Genomic DNA, 19443 nt, shown 5'->3' on the forward strand with positions numbered 1-19443 from the left:
ACAAGATCACAGCCGACCAGCTTGCCGCCTCCCTGAGCCAGCACCCTCCCGCCAGCTCAGCAAACCCCAGCCAGGCCGCCGACAACCTCACGAAGTGGATCAGCAGCTGCGCGGACGAACTCGCCCCACTAAGGACCCCGCCCAGCAGACCCGGCAGCAAGAAGGCCCCATGGTTCACCGACGAACTCAAGAGCTCCAAGAAGAACTGCCGAGCCCTCGAGAAAGCCTGGAGAAGGGAACCAACACCGGACAACATGACCACCCTCAAGCTTGCCACCCGGAAACACCACCAACTGATCCGCGCCACCAAGAAAACTGCATTCAAGGACCGGCTGGACAACAACGCACACAATTGCAAGGAACTCTTCAACATCGTGAAAGAGCTCTCCAACCCCAACGCCGGAAACAACGACATCACCCCATCGCAAGACCTCTGCAACTCCCTCGCCTCCTACTTCCACAACAAGATCGCGGACATACACAACAGCTTCAGCGCTCAACCGACGCTCGCCACGACCGAACCACCGCCCCCCACCACCACCATCCACGCCTGGACTCCGATCAGCACCGCAGACACCGTCCGCATGATGAACTCCATCCACTCCGGATCCCCAACCGACCCCTGCCCTCACCACGTCTTCAACAAGGCCGACTCTGTCATCGCACCCCACCTACGGGACATCATCAACACCTCCTTCGACACCGCCACCTTCCCTGAGAGCTGGAAGCACGCAGAACTCAGCGCCCTGCTAAAGAAACCTACAGCGGACCCCACCGAACTCAAGAATTACCGCCCCATCTCGCTCCTCCCGTTCCCAGCCAAAGTCATCGAGAAGACCGTCAACAAACAGCTGGCCGCCTTCCTCTAGACAAATGGATCCCTCGACCCCTCACAGTCTGGATTCCGAGCCAACCACAGCACCGAGACCGCCCTCATCGCTGCCACCGACGACATCCGAGCCCTGATGGACAACGGAGAAACAGCGGCCCTCATCCTCCTAGACCTCTCCGCGGCATTCGACACTGTCTGCCACCGCACCCTAGTGCAGCGCCTCAGCAACGTCGGAATCCAGGAGAATGCTCTGGAATGGATCGTCTCCTTCCTCGACGGAAGAACACAGAGAGTCCGCCTACCACCGTACAAGTCAGAGGCCACCAAAGTCATCTGCGGCGTCCCTCAAGGATCGTCACTGAGCCCCACCCTCTTCCACGTCTACATGAGCCCCCTCGCGGCCATCGCACGCCAACACAACCTCAACATCATCTCCTACGCTGACGACACCCAGCTGATCCTCTCCCTGACCAACGACCCCGCCAGAGCCAACCTCCACGAAGGGATGAAAGACGTAGCCGAGTGGATGACGACCAGCCGCCTGAAACTGAACTCAGACAAGACGGAAGTCTTCATCCTGGGATCCTCACCCTCCGCCTGGGACGACTCCTGGTGGGCCCCCGCCCTGGGCAACGCACCCAAACCGACAGACCATGCACGCAACCTGGGCTTCGTCTTGGACTCCTCCCTCACCATGACCAGACAAGTCAACGCCGTCTCCTCGTCATGCTTCAACATCCTGCGCATGCTACGGAAGATCTTCCGGTGGATCCCCACCGAGACCAGGAAGACGGTCACCCAGGCCCTCATCACCAGCCGACTGGGCTACGGCAACGCCCTCTACGCCGGAACCACCGCCAAGCTCCAGAAGAGACTCCAGCGGATCCAGAACGCCTCAGCCAGACTCATCCTCGACATCCCACGACACAGCCACATCTCCGGACATCTGAGAGACCTGCATTGGCTCCCCGTCAACAAAAGAATCACCTTCCGTCTCCTCACCCACGCACACAAAGCCCTACACGATCAAGGCCCGAGCTACCTCAACAACTGCGTCAACTTCTACGCTCCCAAACGCCATCTCCGATCAGCCAGTCACGCCCTCGCCGCCGTCCCCCGCATCCGAAGAACGACAACAGGAGGAAGGTCCTTCTCTTACCTGGCCGTTAAGACCTGGGACTCCCTCCCGACTGACTTGCGCCTGACCCAGGACCACCTCTCCTTCAGTCAACAAACAGCTGGCCGCCTTCCTCGAGACAAATGGATTCCTCGACCCCTCACAGTCTGGATTCCGAGCCAACCACAGCACCGAGACCGCCCTCATCGCTGCCACCGACAACATCCGAGCCCTGATGGACAACGGAGAAACAGCGGCCCTCATCCTCCTAGACCTCTCCGCGGCATTCGACACTGTCTGCCACCGCACCCTAGTGCAGCGCCTCAGCAACGTCGGAATCCAGGAGAATGCTCTGGAATGGATCCTCTCCTTCCTCGACGGAAGAACACAGAGTCCGCCTACCACCGTACAAGTCAGAGGCCACCAAAGTCATCTGCGGCGTCCCTCAAGGATCGTCACTGAGCCCCACCCTCTTCCACGTCTACATAGCCCCCTCGCGGCCATCGCACGCCAACACAACCTCAACATCATCTCCTACGCTGACACCCAGCTGATCCTCTCCCTGACCAAAGACCCCGCCGCCGCCAGAGCCAACCTCCACGAAGGGATGAAAGACGTAGCCGAGTGGATGACGACCAGCCGCCTGAAACTGAACTCAGACAAGACGGAAGTCTTCATCCTGGGATCCTCACCCTCCGCCTGGGTTGACTCCTGGTGGCCCCCCGCCCTGGGCAACGCACCCAAACCGACAGACCATGCACGCAACCTGGGCTTCGTCTTGGACTCCTCCCTCACCATGACCAGACAAGTCAACGCCGTCTCCTCGTCATGCTTCAACATCCTGCGCATGCTACGGAAGATCTTCCGGTGGATCCCCACCGAGACCAGGAAGACGGTCACCCAGGCCCTCGTCACCAGCCGACTGGGCTACGGCAACGCCCTCTACGCCGGAACCACCGCCAAGCTCCAGAAGAGACTCCAGCGGATCCAGAACGCCTCAGCCAGACTCATCCTCGACATCCCACGACACAGCCACATCTCCGGACATCTGAGAGACCTGCATTGGCTCCCCGTCAACAAAAGAATCACCTTCCGTCTCCTCACCCACGCACACAAAGCCCTACACGATCAAGGCCCGAGCTACCTCAACAACTGCGTCAACTTCTACGCTCCCAAACGCCATCTCCGATCAGCCAGTCACGCCCTCGCCGCCGTCCCCCGCATCCGAAGAACGACAACAGGAGGAAGGTCCTTCTCTTACCTGGCCGTTAAGACCTGGGACTCCCTCCCGACCGACTTGCGCCTGACCCAGGACCACCTCTCCTTCAGGAAGAAGCTGAAGACCTGGCTCTTCGAGCAGCACACCCCCCCCCCCCCCCCCCCGCCCCCCCAGCACCTTGAGACCCTCCGGGTAAGTAGTGCGCTCTATAAATTTCGTGATTGATTGATTGAAGGGACAATTGTGTAGAGGCTCGAAAGGAGCACACATCAAAAACGTCAAAACCAAATTATGGTATCACTGAGGAACAATGAATAGTGAAGTAGTTAAGAGATGAGAAAGGCCCTTGAGGAACCAATGTTTAATAGGGGACTTGAATAAAGAGGGTTTTCAGCAACAGCAAGGCAGCAGAAATGGCAGATAGATAGCCCTTAATAATGCTCAGAGCAGAGATCTGCTCGGCAAGAGAAAGAACAAAAAGCAAGACTTCAGAAAGAGAAGCATAAAGGGGATCAACAGATTTTCTGCACACCATGCCTCAATTTTTTCCCAACTGCAGTTTTGGTGGAGGGACGCCTAGCTGGCAAAAGGACATTACAGACTTTGGGAGGAAGCTCAAAAGCTGTCACCGGTTGCTGCTCCATCTCCACGCAAGAATGCGGGGAGTTGACAAGTTCGGGTGAAGAACCCTCCCCTGCTACTGTGACAGAAGATCTTCCTGAAGAAGCAGCCTGATCGAAGGATCGATGGCCATGCTCAGGATATCAGACTCTCCATGCCCAGTCTGAAACCACCGGGATAACTTGGGCCCAGTCATTCTTGATCTTCTTGAGAATCCTCAGTAGGAGGGGTATTTGTGGAAAGGCAAACAGGAGGCCGGAGGGTAACTCTTGTTCAAGCACCATATTTTTTAACTTTTTTCTGCAATTCTTAAAAACTAAAATTGATTAAACTGCACTGTTGAATTTGCACTCCTTTGTAAAACTGCTGGTGGCATTGCTGGGACTCGACTGGTTAGCAAGGGGAAAGTTATACCAAGGGAATTGGCGGAGTCAATGATGTGTGGGGTACAATTCAAGGCACAGAGAAGAGGAAGTCATTCTTTCACAAAAAAGGTGGTAGTGGGTGGGGCAATCAGTCGAAATCTAGTTTTAAGGGCATTGAGTTTGAGGTGGTTACAAGTCAGCCATTTTTACGGTGTTGTTGAGGGTCTAAATGTCCTCGAGGAGGTTAACTTATGTAGAGTTGGGTATCATCAAGCTTAAATATGGTAGGAGATTTGCGAGAATTTGAGGATTTCAATAAGAAACTCCATGTAGAGGTTGAACAATATAAGGGAGAGGATAGAGCCTTGGGGTATGCCAAGCGATCGTGGATACTGCTCAGAAAGAGTGTGATTGATTAGGAAGTGCTGCAACCTGTTGTGCAGAAAAGAGGAGAACCATTTTAGCACATTGTCGGAGAGCCCTATCCTATGTTCTAGTAGGTCAATCAGGATAGCATGGTTGATGGTGTCAAAGGCTGCTGACAGATCACGTAGGATCAGGAGGCAAGATTCAATCTGGTCGACTGAGCAAAGGGCATTGTGACAATGTGGACCCTAGCAGTTTCGGTGCTATGACCCGATCAGAAGACAGATTGACAGTGTTGGAATTGTTCTATGTGACTGTGCACACATTTTTCTAGGAGTTTCGCCAGAGTAGGGATGTTGGAGATGGGGCGGTAGTTGTTGGAGGTAGACTGGTTGGATTCAGGATTTTTTTGTTTTTCGAATAAGGATAACCTAATCAATTTTTAAGCAGGCGGGTGGGGAGCCTTGGGTGAGAGCGGCATTGATTATCCTAGTCCAAAGTGGGAGTAGAAAGTGAATAGGTTAATTTAGGAGTTGATGGTGGTCAATGAGGTGGTTAGAATATTTCAAGGAGGTCAGAGGATGCAGAGTGCCCATCTCATCAAAGGTTATAAAGCTAGACCAGCAGGCATCATTTTTGGGTGCGAAGAGGTGGTTTTACAGGTGAGTTTCAGTGTCCACAGTGAGAGGGGGAGGGAGCGGTTTGGGCGGTAAGAGGCTGAAAGCAGTATGGATGTCGTTGGGGATTAACGACGTCGTGTCAGCGAAAAAGGAGTTAAAATTTTTACAGGCGCTATGTTGTTTGAGGAAGCAGGATCGCTTCTGCAGGAAGAGTGGCGTCTGATGATTTCAAACAGTTTTGTAGGGTCCTTAGTAGCCCAAGATGCATTAATTTTTGGGTGAGACTCGAAAGGCGTTCCCCTCTCGGAGACTTTTGTTTGTGACTTTCCATTCATTTTGTGGTCATCTTCTCCTTTCTTGGTGACTTTACGACTCCTGTGCTGGATACATTGGGACTGTTCATCTAGGAGGGAGAGTTCTTCTGCGTCTGAAGTTCTTGTGGACTCACTGCCTACGAGTGGCCATGGATTGATTCTTGATGACTCCCTTCTCCTTTATTACTTCTTTGTGTGCCTTTGGGTCTCGCTGGTGGGGGTTCGTGTGCTTGTTCGGAAGGGCCAAGGTTAAGATCAACTAGGTCGGGAAGGGTTTGAGTGGCTTTCACAAGTGTTTGACCTGCAACTGTTTGATCTAAGAGGCTGGGCGGTGTATCACGGTACCCCCTATTTTCTTTTTTTTTATAGTGTTGTCATAAGTTTGTCTTTTAGTGATAGGGGGTGTCTGTTTCTGGCGGGGGGACTAAAGGGGCTGGGAGCCCAAACGGATAATCCCTCCTCCATTCTTTTTCCTACCTTTAGGGTTTTAGTTATTAGGGGCGACAGGCACGCTGCTAGTGGGGTCAGGCTGTAGCCATTTGCAGGGGTGCAGGGTGGGGGGGGCTTGAAAGGGTTTTTTTATTTTGCCTTTTTTTATTTCTATGGCCTTTCTTTTCCTTATTTTTCTTTCCTTAAAGGATCAGTATAGCTACGAATCATTCGGATTCTTATCCTGTGCTTGTATTTAGTGCTTATGCTTTTCTGATATGCTGATTCCCGGGTGGGCAAGCCTCGAGAACTGCCGCAACATTGAATGTATATTGTGTTGTCGTTTGTACCGATCCATATGCTTTGGCACCAATGCTCCATTATAGCGGTTATTACATGCATATCCTGTCTCTTGACCTGTCCCCCGCATTCTTCGGTTTGATTGAATAGCACCTGATCCACTCTTCTATAATATAAAATGGAACCTCTGTCTCATCCTGGAACCTAGTTGTGCATTCTAATACAAGTTTTATCCTGAATCGCTGCCGGACCTCTGGGTTGTCGGCTGATGAGCTGTGTTGTACTGAGATATCGGCGGTCTTAATTTGTTTAGCGGCCAGCCCCTGCGGTTGTAGGCCCATGCTTGTATTTTTATTGAATGCTAAAATAAAGGTTTTCCAAAAAAAATAATAATAATTTGGGGGTGAGACGAGGCGATTATATGGGCATGCTTTATTATCCAAAGTGGAGGGGTGCAGGAGGGGTTGGTGCGAAAGAAGTTTGAGAGCAGTCTCGAAGTAATTAGTGACTTGCGATGTTTTCGCAGCGAAAAAAGGAGGCAAAGGTTTCACAGTTAGGAGGTGCTCTGTTGTTTGTGAAAGCAAGATCGCTTATGCAGGTAGATTGGTTTCTGATCATTTCGAACAGTTTCTTAGGTCTGTCAGTAGCACAGTCTAGTTGATTTTGAAAGAAAGCTACGTTGGAGTTCCTAATGTGCCTATTATGGGTGCTGTGTTTTTGACGTAGGAGTTTGAGGTTGGCCAAGGAGGGCTGGGTCTCCATGCTCTTTCAGCAAGTCTGAGGTGTTGACATTCTTAATTAAAGTTACTGTTAAACCAGGGGTTGGATCGTTTGACAGGATTCTTTTAAGTTGTTTGGGCGCTATGGTGCCCATGATTTCGGATATGGAATTGAAATAGTGATCAGTGTGGTCCTGGGCATCGGTCATGGGGGAGGCAGGAACAGGGATTTGTAATTAATAGTTGATATAGTGCGTGGTTTAATGTTTCGAGGCTAACACAAGGATATGATGGACGGAGTGCTAAAACTCAACCCCGTCACAGATCTGGGTTTAATCCATCATCGTTCTTTAGCTCACTTTGCAATACAAGTTCAGACCCAGCCATATGCAAATCAATTTTGATCCTGTTCCTCACGGGAACAGCCCAGTCCGAAATGCCAAGCCAGGTCTTCCCTGGACCGGAAACAAGCATCCTGGGGTAGGTTTCGAGGTAACACCGCTTATCAGCCAGGCTAGTTTGAATCCGGTGGCAAAGTGAGCAGGGGACCCATGTCTGTACATACCCTGCCAACTTTGGGCGAACAAAGCAAACACAAGGATATGATGGACAGAGCGCCGAAACCTTTCAGACACTCACACCCAGTCACAGATCTGGGTTGACCCCTGCCATATGCAAGTCAATCTTGACCCTGTTCCTCATGGGAACAGTCCAGTCTCTGGTGTCACGGACCCAGTGTTTGGCTTTCTTTGGTTGGCCCTTGGAGATCATTGCTTTAATATTTAGGGAGAAGGTCACAATGGCGGTCAGTGCAATCGCACAGGAGAATATCGTCAACCTATAAAGTGTTCTTTTTAGCAATAATAAGGTCAAAGGTGGCTCCTTTTCTATGGGTCGGACTGTTGTAGGCTTGGTTGAGGTCCTGGCGAGAGGATTTGAAACAGTTTATGAGCAGGTCATTGGTTTTGTTTCAGTGAACGTTGAAGTCACCAAGGAAGATTTGGTTGGTGTGGTCATCAATGTTGGAGATTATTTTCATGACCTGTTCAATGAACAGGCAATTACTCCCAGTGGGTGAAATAACGTGTAGAGGGAGCACTTTGAGTTCTTAGTGGTGGATATGTCCATTTGGAGGTATTCATAAGAGGGCAAAGATGTAATGTGAGATTGTTTCACAGTGAATGAGACTCTGTATATGCAGGCTAGGCCAACACGAGCGTTCTGGGTGGTCTAATCTAATGATGGCATACCTGGGGGAACAAGAATGTCCAAAGTGAGAGCAAAGGTGTCGCTTAACCAGGATTCCGTCAGCATGAGGATGTCAACGTCCTGGTCGAGGATAAAGCAGCTATGTCAATCGCGTGTTTTACGTCATAGTGGAAGTTTAGTCATGAGCATTTAGGGGGTGTATTAGAGGTGGGCGTATTAGAGATGGGAACTTGGGTGAGGTACGATTTATTGATAGACCTAGAATTGGGACAGGATGAACTGAAGGGGAGTGAGTTGATAGTCTCGATTTTGGTGGGAGGTCAAGTGAGATTGGCCGGGATAGGGTCATAGGGATCTAGAAGGTTGAGTAGATCATTTGATAGCTGTGTGACTAATCTATTGGGTCGAGAGGAGTGATTTAGGCTGGGTATGGTCCTATAGCCAGGCTGAGTGCTCCTCTGTAGGCGGGGATAAGCTCAGAGTAGCGGTTGGGTACTCTGGGGGTGTGGTCAGAAAGGAGGAGAGCTAAGTGTTGGGACCACCTGTGTTCGAGGTGATACAAACTAGTTTGAGAATACCTGCTTGGATCAGATGCAGTTCGGAGTTTATAGTGCCAAGTATTAAGTCATAGGACAGGTTTCTGAGAGTTTCCAAGTTGGGGAAAGCATCTTAGTGAGGGGGGAGTATCCGAGCGATTGAGGGAGCTGGCATTGGGAAGGTTCACCACTGGAGCCTCAGCAGCGGTTAGTTGAGCAGAGGTAGTGGGTGGGTGGAACTTGTTAATGGAAGTGTGTATGCAGGGGGTTCCAAGCGAGTGGTGAAGTCAGACAGGTGTAGATGAGGAGTGGAGTGAGTGTTGTCAGTGGTGGGGGGAGCGATGGGAAACAGTGGTGTCCGTGGATAGGTGTGTGACCGCTCAAGTGGAGAAAATGGGGGAAAAGGTGGACTGGTAGAGTAGATGGGGGGTTGGGGTAATCTAAGGGGGGGGAGTTGGAGAGTATAGGTGCGGGGATAGAGATCGAAATTGTGGCATTGCCGTGGTAAAGCGTGTAGGGTGCATTACTAACTTAATGTCTATGAGGGATTTTCTCGGTTATGGTGGCGTTAAGTAAGGAAGAGAGAACATTCCTCCATTTGGCACGCCAATTGGCTGAGAAAATGAAGTCAGTCAGTAAGGTGCCCTAGTTGTGGCAAAAGTAGGGGTCAGTGAAAATGGCTTCTTTCCTAAGTTTGAGGATTTCATGTTTGAGATTTCTCTTGATTGCAAACAAATCATTTTCTGAGGGCGATAGCAAGGTGTTGAACATTCCGGCATCTATTTGGGGTGGGAACAAGGGAACTATGGGAAGAGTAGGAAGGAGTCTTTAAAGGGGGATGTCTAAGCGAGCGGAAGCATACGCCAAAGGTAGAGGAAATAATTTACTGTGGTTGATTTACGGCCCTGTTAAGGAGGTCAGAGGGCCCTATGGCAGAATGACAGATTACGAACCGAAACCTAACTCACGGAGGATTCGTCTCCAGATATTTTATCAGCCCTTCCGACCGAATACTATATTTTACAAACAGACCAACAGGAAAAATGGGCGGTGGCATAGCCGAAGTAATTAGGAAACATATTACATTTTTCTAAAGTCTTCCATCAGTCGAAAATCTTGTGATCAAACTGGACTTCCCTACCCCCTCTTTGACATTTGTCCTCCTATACAGACCTCCAAATTATGGGGCTCATTATGATCAGTCCGTCCGCGACCATCGAGGAGGGAACCTCCGCATGGCCTGCGGAGTTCCCTCCTGTCCAATTAGGATGTGACCGCAACCCTGGCGGACACATCCTCTATTTTTAACATTGCGGCGGGTGCGGCTTCAAGCTGCACCCGCCGCAATGTTAAAAATGTATACATTGCATTTGTATGCAGAAAGCGGCAGGCACCGTGCGGTGCCTGACGATTACTGCATACCATAGGTACCCCCCATGTGCACCCCCCCCCCCCCTTCACCCTGGGGGCCCACAACGGGCCCCCGCAGTGAAGCTTCGTATGCTTTTCCACGGCGGAAAACCCGCCGTGGAAAAGCATTTCTTTTTGGGCATCCTAATATGGCTGGCGGTGTCTGAGAGACACCGCCACCATATTAGGGTTTTTCCGCCGCGGTTGTAAGCCAACCGCGGCGGAAAAGCTGCGGACAGAAACCAGGACCCACCAGCCATCCTAATGTGGCGGTGGTTCTTTGGTGGGTCCGCTGCGGTTTTTCAGCATCCTCCGGGCCGACGGTGGCTTCCGCCGGCCCGGAGAATGCGGAAAAACCGCAATCCTAATCTGCCCCTATATGTGAAACTTCGCTTAACTCCTAGTGGAAGCTATCTGCCCTGTAATTATTAATCAAGCCAATTCATTGCTGATAGGCAATTCTATTTATTGGGCAAATGAGGAAAAAGGCGGGCAGCAAGCAGTCAACATCACCGATACCCTCAACAGTTTTAATTTAGAACAGGAGGTATTTCAACCGCGACATTATAAAGGTTAATTTCTGACTCCCAAGCACACGTATATTTATAAACACGGTTTCCCTTTTTCAATAACACACATATTTCATATGCAGTAAAGTATAAATCCACAATTTCACTCTTCAAATCAAATTCTTGTCTTGTTTTATTCGGACTTCTTCCAAACAGCAAACAACAGCCAACACGTTTCGTCGCTTTAGATAGTAGTCCTGCGACTTGCTCAAGGCTGTGCAAGATAAACATACAAAATTTGTATTGTATTTCTTCATATTAATTACTCTTTCATGATCAAAAACACAATATAAGATTCCCACAATCGTAGTACTTGTTCACCAATTGTGGAGAAAAGAACCATTCGCTGTTTTGTTCTTTTAAAAGTATTTGCCACAACATAAGCAAATACGAAATTTTATATACATCAGAGAACCACGTGATGGAGAGAGCGGAAACAAAACTTTTCCAATGGTTCATAAGATCTCAACCTTATCACCCATAAGAGGAGATATTCAGCAGAAAATTTATAGAATCTCGAGTAGCAAAGCATAACATAGCATGACGGTGGGGGCGCCCCTCATCAGTGGCAGAGCGGGAGGCCGACCGAAACTGATGCCAACGAGAAGAGGCAGGAATATACAAAAGCAGGGGGTGCATCAAGAAGTAGGAGAAGATATGGTCTCCCTGGCGGGAATACTGAGGCATGTAGAGGGGGCCAAGAGTTCTCTGGCACACTACTCCACTCTCTGAATTGTGGGATAAGTAAAGCCAAGTAAGACTCATACCCTAAGCAATGCGGATTAACAAGAGAAAATGCTTCGAATGATTTTTAAGTGGCTGCTATTGTTTGCTCCTACCATGATGTATCATAATATGTGAATTCAAATTGGTGATGTACATGTAAACACTTTTAGCCTTGTGATGTATAATGACCTTGTTTAATAAAAAGAACACAAATTTAAAAAAGAAGAATGGACTATGCCAATTCTCTTTATTTAGGTCTCCTCGACTATCTACAGACTTCAGTTGGTTCAAAACCAAGCAGCTGAGCTGATCTACCAACTCCCCAGACACTGCCACTTTTCTCAAGTGATAAAAGATCTTTACTGGCTCACAGTTGCCCTGAGATCCGTATTCAAAACATGTTGCATAGTATACAAATTACTCCATGTGAACAGTCAACCTTTTAATAAATCGTGCATCCAAAATTTCACCTCTATTTGAAATCTTACCTCGACCCATCTACGCTATCTGGTGAAACACTCAATTCGATAGGTAAAAGACAGTCAGATTCTCAGTCATTGCCAATCGCATCTGGAACTCCTTGCCCTTGGAACTTAGGACTTCGCCCAATTATGGGAAATTCAAACAGATGCTGAAGACCTAGGTCTTCAAGCAAGCCTATTAACAATAATATTCTGTGCTGTGCTGGAATAGTTACCTCAGTGCCAAGAAATCGTTTGGTTTATGTGTGCTATACAAGCCATAGTAACCTACATAACATGAGCTCCACTCGAGACGAAAAGCGTCTCAGAGCGAGTTCCGCCTTGGAAACATCAGCGCGCAAAACTGCTGAAATTGCACCTTCTTGGCAGTGGTAAACAGATCTAATCAAGGCTCTCCTCACTGCTGAAAGAGACCATGCACTAACTCTAGGTGGTAAATCCCAGATGAGCGCTGGTACGGCCAAAAGGAAGCACGGTGAACTAAAAGTACTTTAAGCCTATAGTAACCGCAGATCGCGCCAGTGAGCAGACAGGAAGAGAATAAGAAAGTAAGTGTACTGCAAGTCCTGCTCTGCGTCGTATCCATCTCCTCTGAATATGAAGTCCTCTAGATATATGCCACCAGCTGCGTGCTGTCAGTTTTCTCATCTCCGCTCCTGCCGTCGGACGAAAAGCCACTGAAATAAGATGGTGCAGTGTGTAATGTTTTAGATTGACATCTTATTAATGTTTTCAATGAGCCTATTCCACAGAAGAGGGAGGAGGGAGAGTTAGTGAGGAATCTGCAGTTAAATAGATGTCTCTAACTAAATGCCTTTTCTGGTAAAGACTAACTGCAGATTCCTCACCTTGTGAATAGATACCAAAGCAGTAAACCTCTCCCAGCAGTATATCTGTGGAATTGTTCATACCAGTGAATCCTGTAGAACGGATTAGGTAAACTGCATGTCTAACTACACCGGACTATCCAGGAACTAGTGCATGGTGAATGTCTGGAGGGACGTCCATATAGTAGCAAGTTTCCATGTCCGGCACGCTGAACCAATGGAGTGGTAACAGCCTTTGCTCTGGTGGAATGAGTATGCAATCTTTCTGGGGGCTTCTTTTTGGCAAATCCTAAGACATAAGACAATCCATCTGGAGATGGTAATTTTTTGCTTCAGTTTACCTTCCTTAGCACCACAGAAACTGAAGAAAAGTTGGTTATCCAGTCATTAATCTCTGGCCCAATCGATGTAGAAGATGAGAACCCTTTCTGGGTCAAGGAGATGAAGCTGTTCTTCCTCCTTCCAGGGATGAGGTGGTGCGTACAAGGAGGGCAAGATTGTGGATTGTTGTAAGTGGAAGGGCACGACTATCCTGGCCAAAAATGAATTTTGCGTTTGGAGGACCAGTGTGTCTGGTAAGAATGATGTATTTGGTATAAGACAGAGAAAGCCTGAAGTTTGTTAACTCCCCTGGTTAATGTTATGGTGGAGAGAAATACTGTCTTGATGGTAAGTAAACAAAGAGGAATACTGTGACTTGGAGAGATTGCTGATTAGGCCAACGTAAGAATGCAAGGCTAGCTGGACTAGTCATTGACAAAACAGGAGAACATACAATAACTGTGCATTCAAGCGTTGAATGTTTCAGGAAGAAACACCAGACTAATTTCTCCCAGTGTCTTCAGTAAACAGATTTGGGTGATGGATGCCTGGCTGCTAGGAGGCACCAACCACTTTGAGAGGGGGCAGATCTAACGCCATCAAATGTCGCTGCTCAATCTAGTTATGCATGTTAGGGTACAAAACTGGGCCCTTCTTTGGCAAACGGAATCTTCCCAAAGGGACAGGTGGATCAGATAACACATGGTTATGGCCAGAAGTTCTGAGTCCACACTCTGTTCGCCCAGTCCAGTGCCACTAAGATGACTTGGGCCTGGTCCCTCTTGATTGTTTTGAGTACTCTGGGCAGGAGAGGCATACAGGAGTCAAATGAAACTTGTCTCCCTAGGCTCTCATCAGCAGATACTGACAGCACAGAACTGATGGCATTGAGCAGTTTCCAACAAGGTGAACAAGTCCACCTGAGGAATGCCCCCACTGGGCGAAGAGGTCCTGGACTATATGACAGAAGACGCTATTTATGGTCTGCAAGATAACCCTCAATCAGGCTTTTGGCTCTGACATTCAGAGAGACGCAAGCTGATTGGTGGTGATCCATATCACTTGAGGGTTAGACAAGATCACAGTCAAGCAAAGGAGGTGATACCCTACTTCCCCCCCCTTGTTTGCGGACATATTAATTCACTGTTTTCCGTCAAGATCTGAACGGACCAACCATGGATGGAGGGGAGGAAGGCTTTGAGTGACAGCTGTTTTGCATACAGTTCTAGCAGGCTGACATGAAGAAACTGTTTTTCAAGAGACTAGAGGCCTCTTATCTTCAGAATCTCCAGATGAGATCCTCACCCTCCAGTGGAGAAGTGTGGCTCACTGGTTAGAGGTGGCAGACCCGGACGCTGAGATCAGACCCGGGACCAGGGTTCAATTCCCGACAGGGCAGGGTCTTGAGCCCAAAATGTCCACGGACTCGGTAATTCTCGCTTCGGTGCCTACTGGAATCACAGGTTCACACTCTGCAACTCTGGGCAATAGCTTGCTTAATCTCCACTACGGCCCCCGCGGCGGGATGCCTGGTTTTCACCTTGGGGATACCCAGTAGGGGCTATCTCACAGGGAAAAACCAGGACGGGTTCCCAATGCAAAGCGCTTTGAGACCTGGCGGTGATATTGTGCTATATAAAAACCCATCCATCCATCCATCCATCCATCATTACCATAGCCACGGTTGGTGGGAGAGTGATGGCCATGCTAAAACTCCAGTTTGTTTCATTCACCCACCAAACCACCTCTTCCGCAGTGCTCAGGGACATTACAATAGAGTGACAGATCTCCCCCATACTGTGGCAAGAGCCTTTGGAAGCACCACTGAAAGGCCATCACCTGCCAACATGCATGTATGACCAGGAGAATGCAGTAAGCCAGCAGACCCAGGAAACTCTCAAACTTCGCATGCATTGTTGGACTAATGGGACCATTCCTGAACGTCAGCAGTCCTCTTCGGTGGAGCAAAGGTGCGGAGAAGAGTAGCGTGCAGCACTATTCTTAGGAACTGAAGTTGTTGGGAGGGCCTCGGGTGAGATTAAGGCGTGTTGATCAAAAAGTGCAGGTCGAACAGCAGGGATACTGTTGCTGCAGTCGTGTAGCTTGAAGGAAGGGAGTTGCCTCTTTCTATGAGCTGAAAGATCCACTGATCTGAAGGAATGGCCTTGCAGGCCTAAATAAAGGACACCTGCCATCCCACAGGCTCCAAGCGGGCTTGAGGAATCAAACTAGGTCGGCTTGCCTGGTGGAGTGGGACACAAGGAAGAAGAGAAGGAGAGTTGCTGGGTGCATCCTTGCCTCTTTCCTCTGGCTCTGCCTCTATACTGTTTAACCAGCAGGTTCTGCTGCTGTTGGGATTGGGACCGGTAGAATTGGTACAGCTGAAAGGAAAATCCCTAGAAAATATTGAAATTGGGATAATCCTTCATAGGAGGCAGCGATTAAACCCCAAGGAGCAGGTTGTTGCTTTACTGGTCTTGAATCTTCGCAGTGCTAAATCTGCCTTATCCCCAAACAGGCGAATCCCATCAAACAGGAGGTCCATGAGGTTGGCTTGGACATCAGAGGAGTAGTTCAAAATATGGAGCCAAGCGTGCCTGTGGATCAAGACTGCAGTACCCAGCTCAGGCTACGGTCTTGGTGGTGTCTAGTCCAGATTTAATTGTGTGAGTGACACATTCAGGCTCTCCTGGACCACTTCTTGAAAGTGCACCTTCATCTCATCTGGTACGTGAAGCACCATTACCTGAGCCATATTGCATAGATTGTGAGGGGGAGCGCTAGGAGGTGAGTCGCATTCAGGGACTTTAATGTCATACAGCCTGCAGAAAATGTCTTTTCCCCCCAGGACTCCAAGTGCTTGGACACTGTCTGTAGGGACGGTTGGAAAGGTCCCAAACGAGTTTCCGGATGGGCATCCATGTGACCAGGCTTTCAGGTGAAGGATGGGAAGAAAGGAATAGAGGGTCTCCCAGGGCATGACAGCAGAGAGGAGCCACAAGCCTACTGACAGCTGGAGCGGAGGTGGGACTCTCCCACGCCACCAGGATGGGATCCAGGAGGGATTCATTGATAGGGAATAAGGGTCTGCCTGTAGGAGGGCTTCTGTGAGGATATGGGACTGGACTTCCACTTTCTGGAGTTGAAGACATCACCTCTAGCATGGGCGGACCAACTGGTGAATCCATTACTACCTCAGAGGATGTGTCCAGCCCACATGCAGATAATAGGCCCATTCCCTCCTGACCTGAGTCATTGCTGTCATCGTCACCCAAGGCATACAAGTTTAAAGGGTCTTAGTCCAATCTGATAATGTCATTAATCCTGCTCCTATATTCCACTCCATTCATAAATCTCAGTGTTTCCTTACCTGGTCTCTGTTATGGCGCAAGCGTGGGGATAGGCACCTTAGGTGGAGCCAGACACACAGTAAGTGGATGAAAAGTGTTGTACCAAACAGCCATATCAAAGGAAGGCTGATGGTCAAAGTGTAATGGAACTGAATGGCATTGGGGCCAAAGGCATGAACAGCTGAAAGCTGCACGGCACCATGGGCCCTGAAGGCGCACCGACTGGCATCAATGCTTTGGCAAAGATGGAATACATGCCATTAAGAAATGCTGTCAGATCAGAGTCGGGGACTCTGGAAAGGCTAGCACCAGTGACTCAGAGAGGAGGCTGCAGTGTCAAAGGGTCAGAGAAGGACAGAGGTGGAGATTCAGCTGGCTCTGGAGCTAGGTCCAGTGGGGTCACCTGGAGCGGGAAGCTCATAATGGGATCAACCGACTAGAGCTGCCTCAGAGTTTCTCGTTCCAGAACAGGGCCATAAATGGTTTCACCTCCTCCTTCCCCTCCTTAATGCCCTTTGGGTGCATGCGCCAGAACGCTTAACAAGATGGAGTTGTGGTCCGAACGAAGGCACCAGAAGTAGATGGAGTAGGGACCAGTTATGGACATCTGTCCATGATAATCATTAAAGGGCTTCAAGCATGATCCCCTAGGAGATACCGGTAGGGCTGAAGAATACATGTCACATAAATAAAAATCTGTACTTATGTGTTGGCACTGGGGTGAGCACTATATGGCTTCAGTGACCTCATCTGATGCCATTTCCTGTGTGGGTACGAAACCAGCTCTTCAACAGTCCCACTATTCATCATCTTATTATGGAACTCATTGACAACAAAATTAGCACTGATGACGATGCAACCCTGGAGAGACTAAGGGCCTGATTTAGAGTTTGGTAAACTTATTATTTAGTTACAAACGTGACTGATATCCTGTACGCCTTATTAATAGTGACATAGGCAGATGTGACATCTGAAACGTTTGTAGAGAGTAACATATCTGCCAATCTCTAAAACAGTCCCTATCAGAGTTTATTAATCTGGAATATGCCACTACCTAAGAGAAACTGAGTGTTCGTTTTACTGTGGAACTCCTCAATTAATTCACCAGAATGAAGTCAGAAATAAAAACAGTTGCTGACATGGAGATGAGATTTATTTTTCATTTTGTCACATTGTTGTATCAATCATATAGGCCCATAATAAAGCAAGCTCTGATGGACATAGCATGTATCACAAGAAAGACTGCTCACCGCACACACCTCAGGATGAAACTGCTGCTCCGTGCGAGTGTGACAGTACTGGCACCCATCTCCATGATCACACTTACTTGGGTCTCCCCATTCGTCACCATGTTTCACGCTTGGGCACGGGGATGACCTGTTGAACATCAGTCAAGTTAAAAGTCAGCAGAGTGCAAGGTCTGATGCAGGTGAAAAGTACAAAGTGTAAAATCTGCAGGTAAAAGAATGTGCCAAACTACCTTCTAACACAAACAGCAATAGCAACAACAGCACCTGTGTGCTGTCAGACATTAGATGAAGTGTTTTTGTCTAACTAGTCTTGCCAGGTGCTACATTCTGTCCTAACGTTCATTGAAATCCTAATTCATGCGTTCCCTAAATCTCTCACCGTAGCTTAAAGAGCTCCTAACCAATAACAACAACCTATATTAACTCAGTGTTCCATGTTTTGCCTAAATGTGCCTGACAGTTGAGCTCATCTTTGTCATTTTCCTCTCAAGTTTATCTCAATCAATCTAACTAGGAAGCCGTCTTGTCCAAGCTGCAGCCTGATATTTCTATGGGCTGTTGAAGGAGCGCTAAAAGTAAAGCCAAAAGCTAGGCAGATTTCTAGGACACTTCAATGCTTTATGATCATTTGAAAGCCAAACAGGGACTATCAAAATAATACCTACCAGTGAAACCATATTTCCAATGTGGGTACTTCAGGTAGATCCACATGCTGTTTACAATATGTTGCTGTATCTAACGGAGAATCCAGAACATGTTTGTTTAGTCTCACGCTTGTCAAGTGACACCTGCTTCGCTACCTTACCAGAAGCACTAAGTTGTTTTTTTTACCAGCATATTAGACATGGTACAAATATCCAGTGCATCTTGGCATGTCTGATATGCTTTCTGCAGCGAGAAGTGGATGGCAGCAGCAAGCACGAGCTAAACAACGGAGGTGGCATTGGTACTTTTTTGGGGCAAACAACAGTAAGTAGTAACAACCCAGAAAGATGCGAGCACTAAATAAGTAAACATAGCTCAATGAATATCTCAGAGTTCAGGCATATGCATGGAGTGTAAAGCCGTTTGACAGGACCAGAAAAAAACGCAAGACTAGGTAACAAGTATCTAAACCCGTTTTACCTTAAAATCTTTGTCTTCGCCTTCTAGTGGAAGCATATTTTGGGCTTGACAGAATCAAGGGACTGCAAGGTGCTTTGTGTGACTGCGTGCAAGGACTAACGTCAGGTTGTAGTGTATTTATATAGTCTACTACAATAGAATACTGCCTCAACACAATGACCAGAGAAGTTACTCTGCTAAGGAAGGATCCTTTTTTTAAAAAAAAAAAAATGTTTATTAGATTTTCAAATATAAATATTTGGATGGTCATTAACCGGGACTCTTCAGATGACAACACAGCACAGTGGAACAGTCACACATAATTATAACGGCCATGCTAGGACCTAATACTTCTTTTTAAAAGTATTTTCAATCCTGCTTCACAACGTAAATACTTAGTAAAGGTGCACAGCGTTTTCCTCAACCATGGTATACGAATTTAAGGTTGGGTAATAAGATTCTCACCCAATTACTTCTCCCCTAACTTCATTCCTCCTCTTCCATTGCTCATTCAGAATTCAACATGTCTGACCACCCTAATCTCTTGGGAGTCTTTTTGTAATTAAACATTTCAACTCATTTTGTCGTTTTAATTAATTGCATCAGAGCCACACGATAAAGGTAAGTGATGTACACTTGGGTAAATTCTGCATAGTCTGAGAGGAAGTCACCGACCTTCCATCGGGAGTCAGTTGAGATGATTACAGCAGGTCGGCACCCTTCATAAGGTGTGTGTCCCCGGAGAAGGGAGCTGGAT

The 19443-nt window shown here is 48.2% G+C and overlaps 1 protein-coding gene across 2 annotated transcripts in view; it reads right to left on the bottom strand.

The window, feature by feature from the left end:
* Positions 1 to 19443, bottom strand: part of UNK (unk zinc finger) — a 670943-nt gene that overhangs the window by 389002 nt on the left and 262498 nt on the right. The window contains exon 6 of one of the 2 annotated variants that reach the window (XM_086930733.1): positions 17592 to 17709. In XM_086930733.1, coding sequence (XP_086786859.1) covers positions 17592 to 17709 — 118 coding nt within the window. Of the gene's footprint in view, positions 1 to 17582; positions 17710 to 19443 lie in introns of both variants that reach the window. The other variant, XM_086930732.1, reaches the window with a different exon arrangement.

The sequence above is a fragment of the Lissotriton vulgaris genome, chromosome 7, assembly GCF_964263255.1.
Source record: "Lissotriton vulgaris chromosome 7, aLisVul1.2, whole genome shotgun sequence".
NCBI lineage: Eukaryota > Metazoa > Chordata > Amphibia > Caudata > Salamandridae > Lissotriton > Lissotriton vulgaris.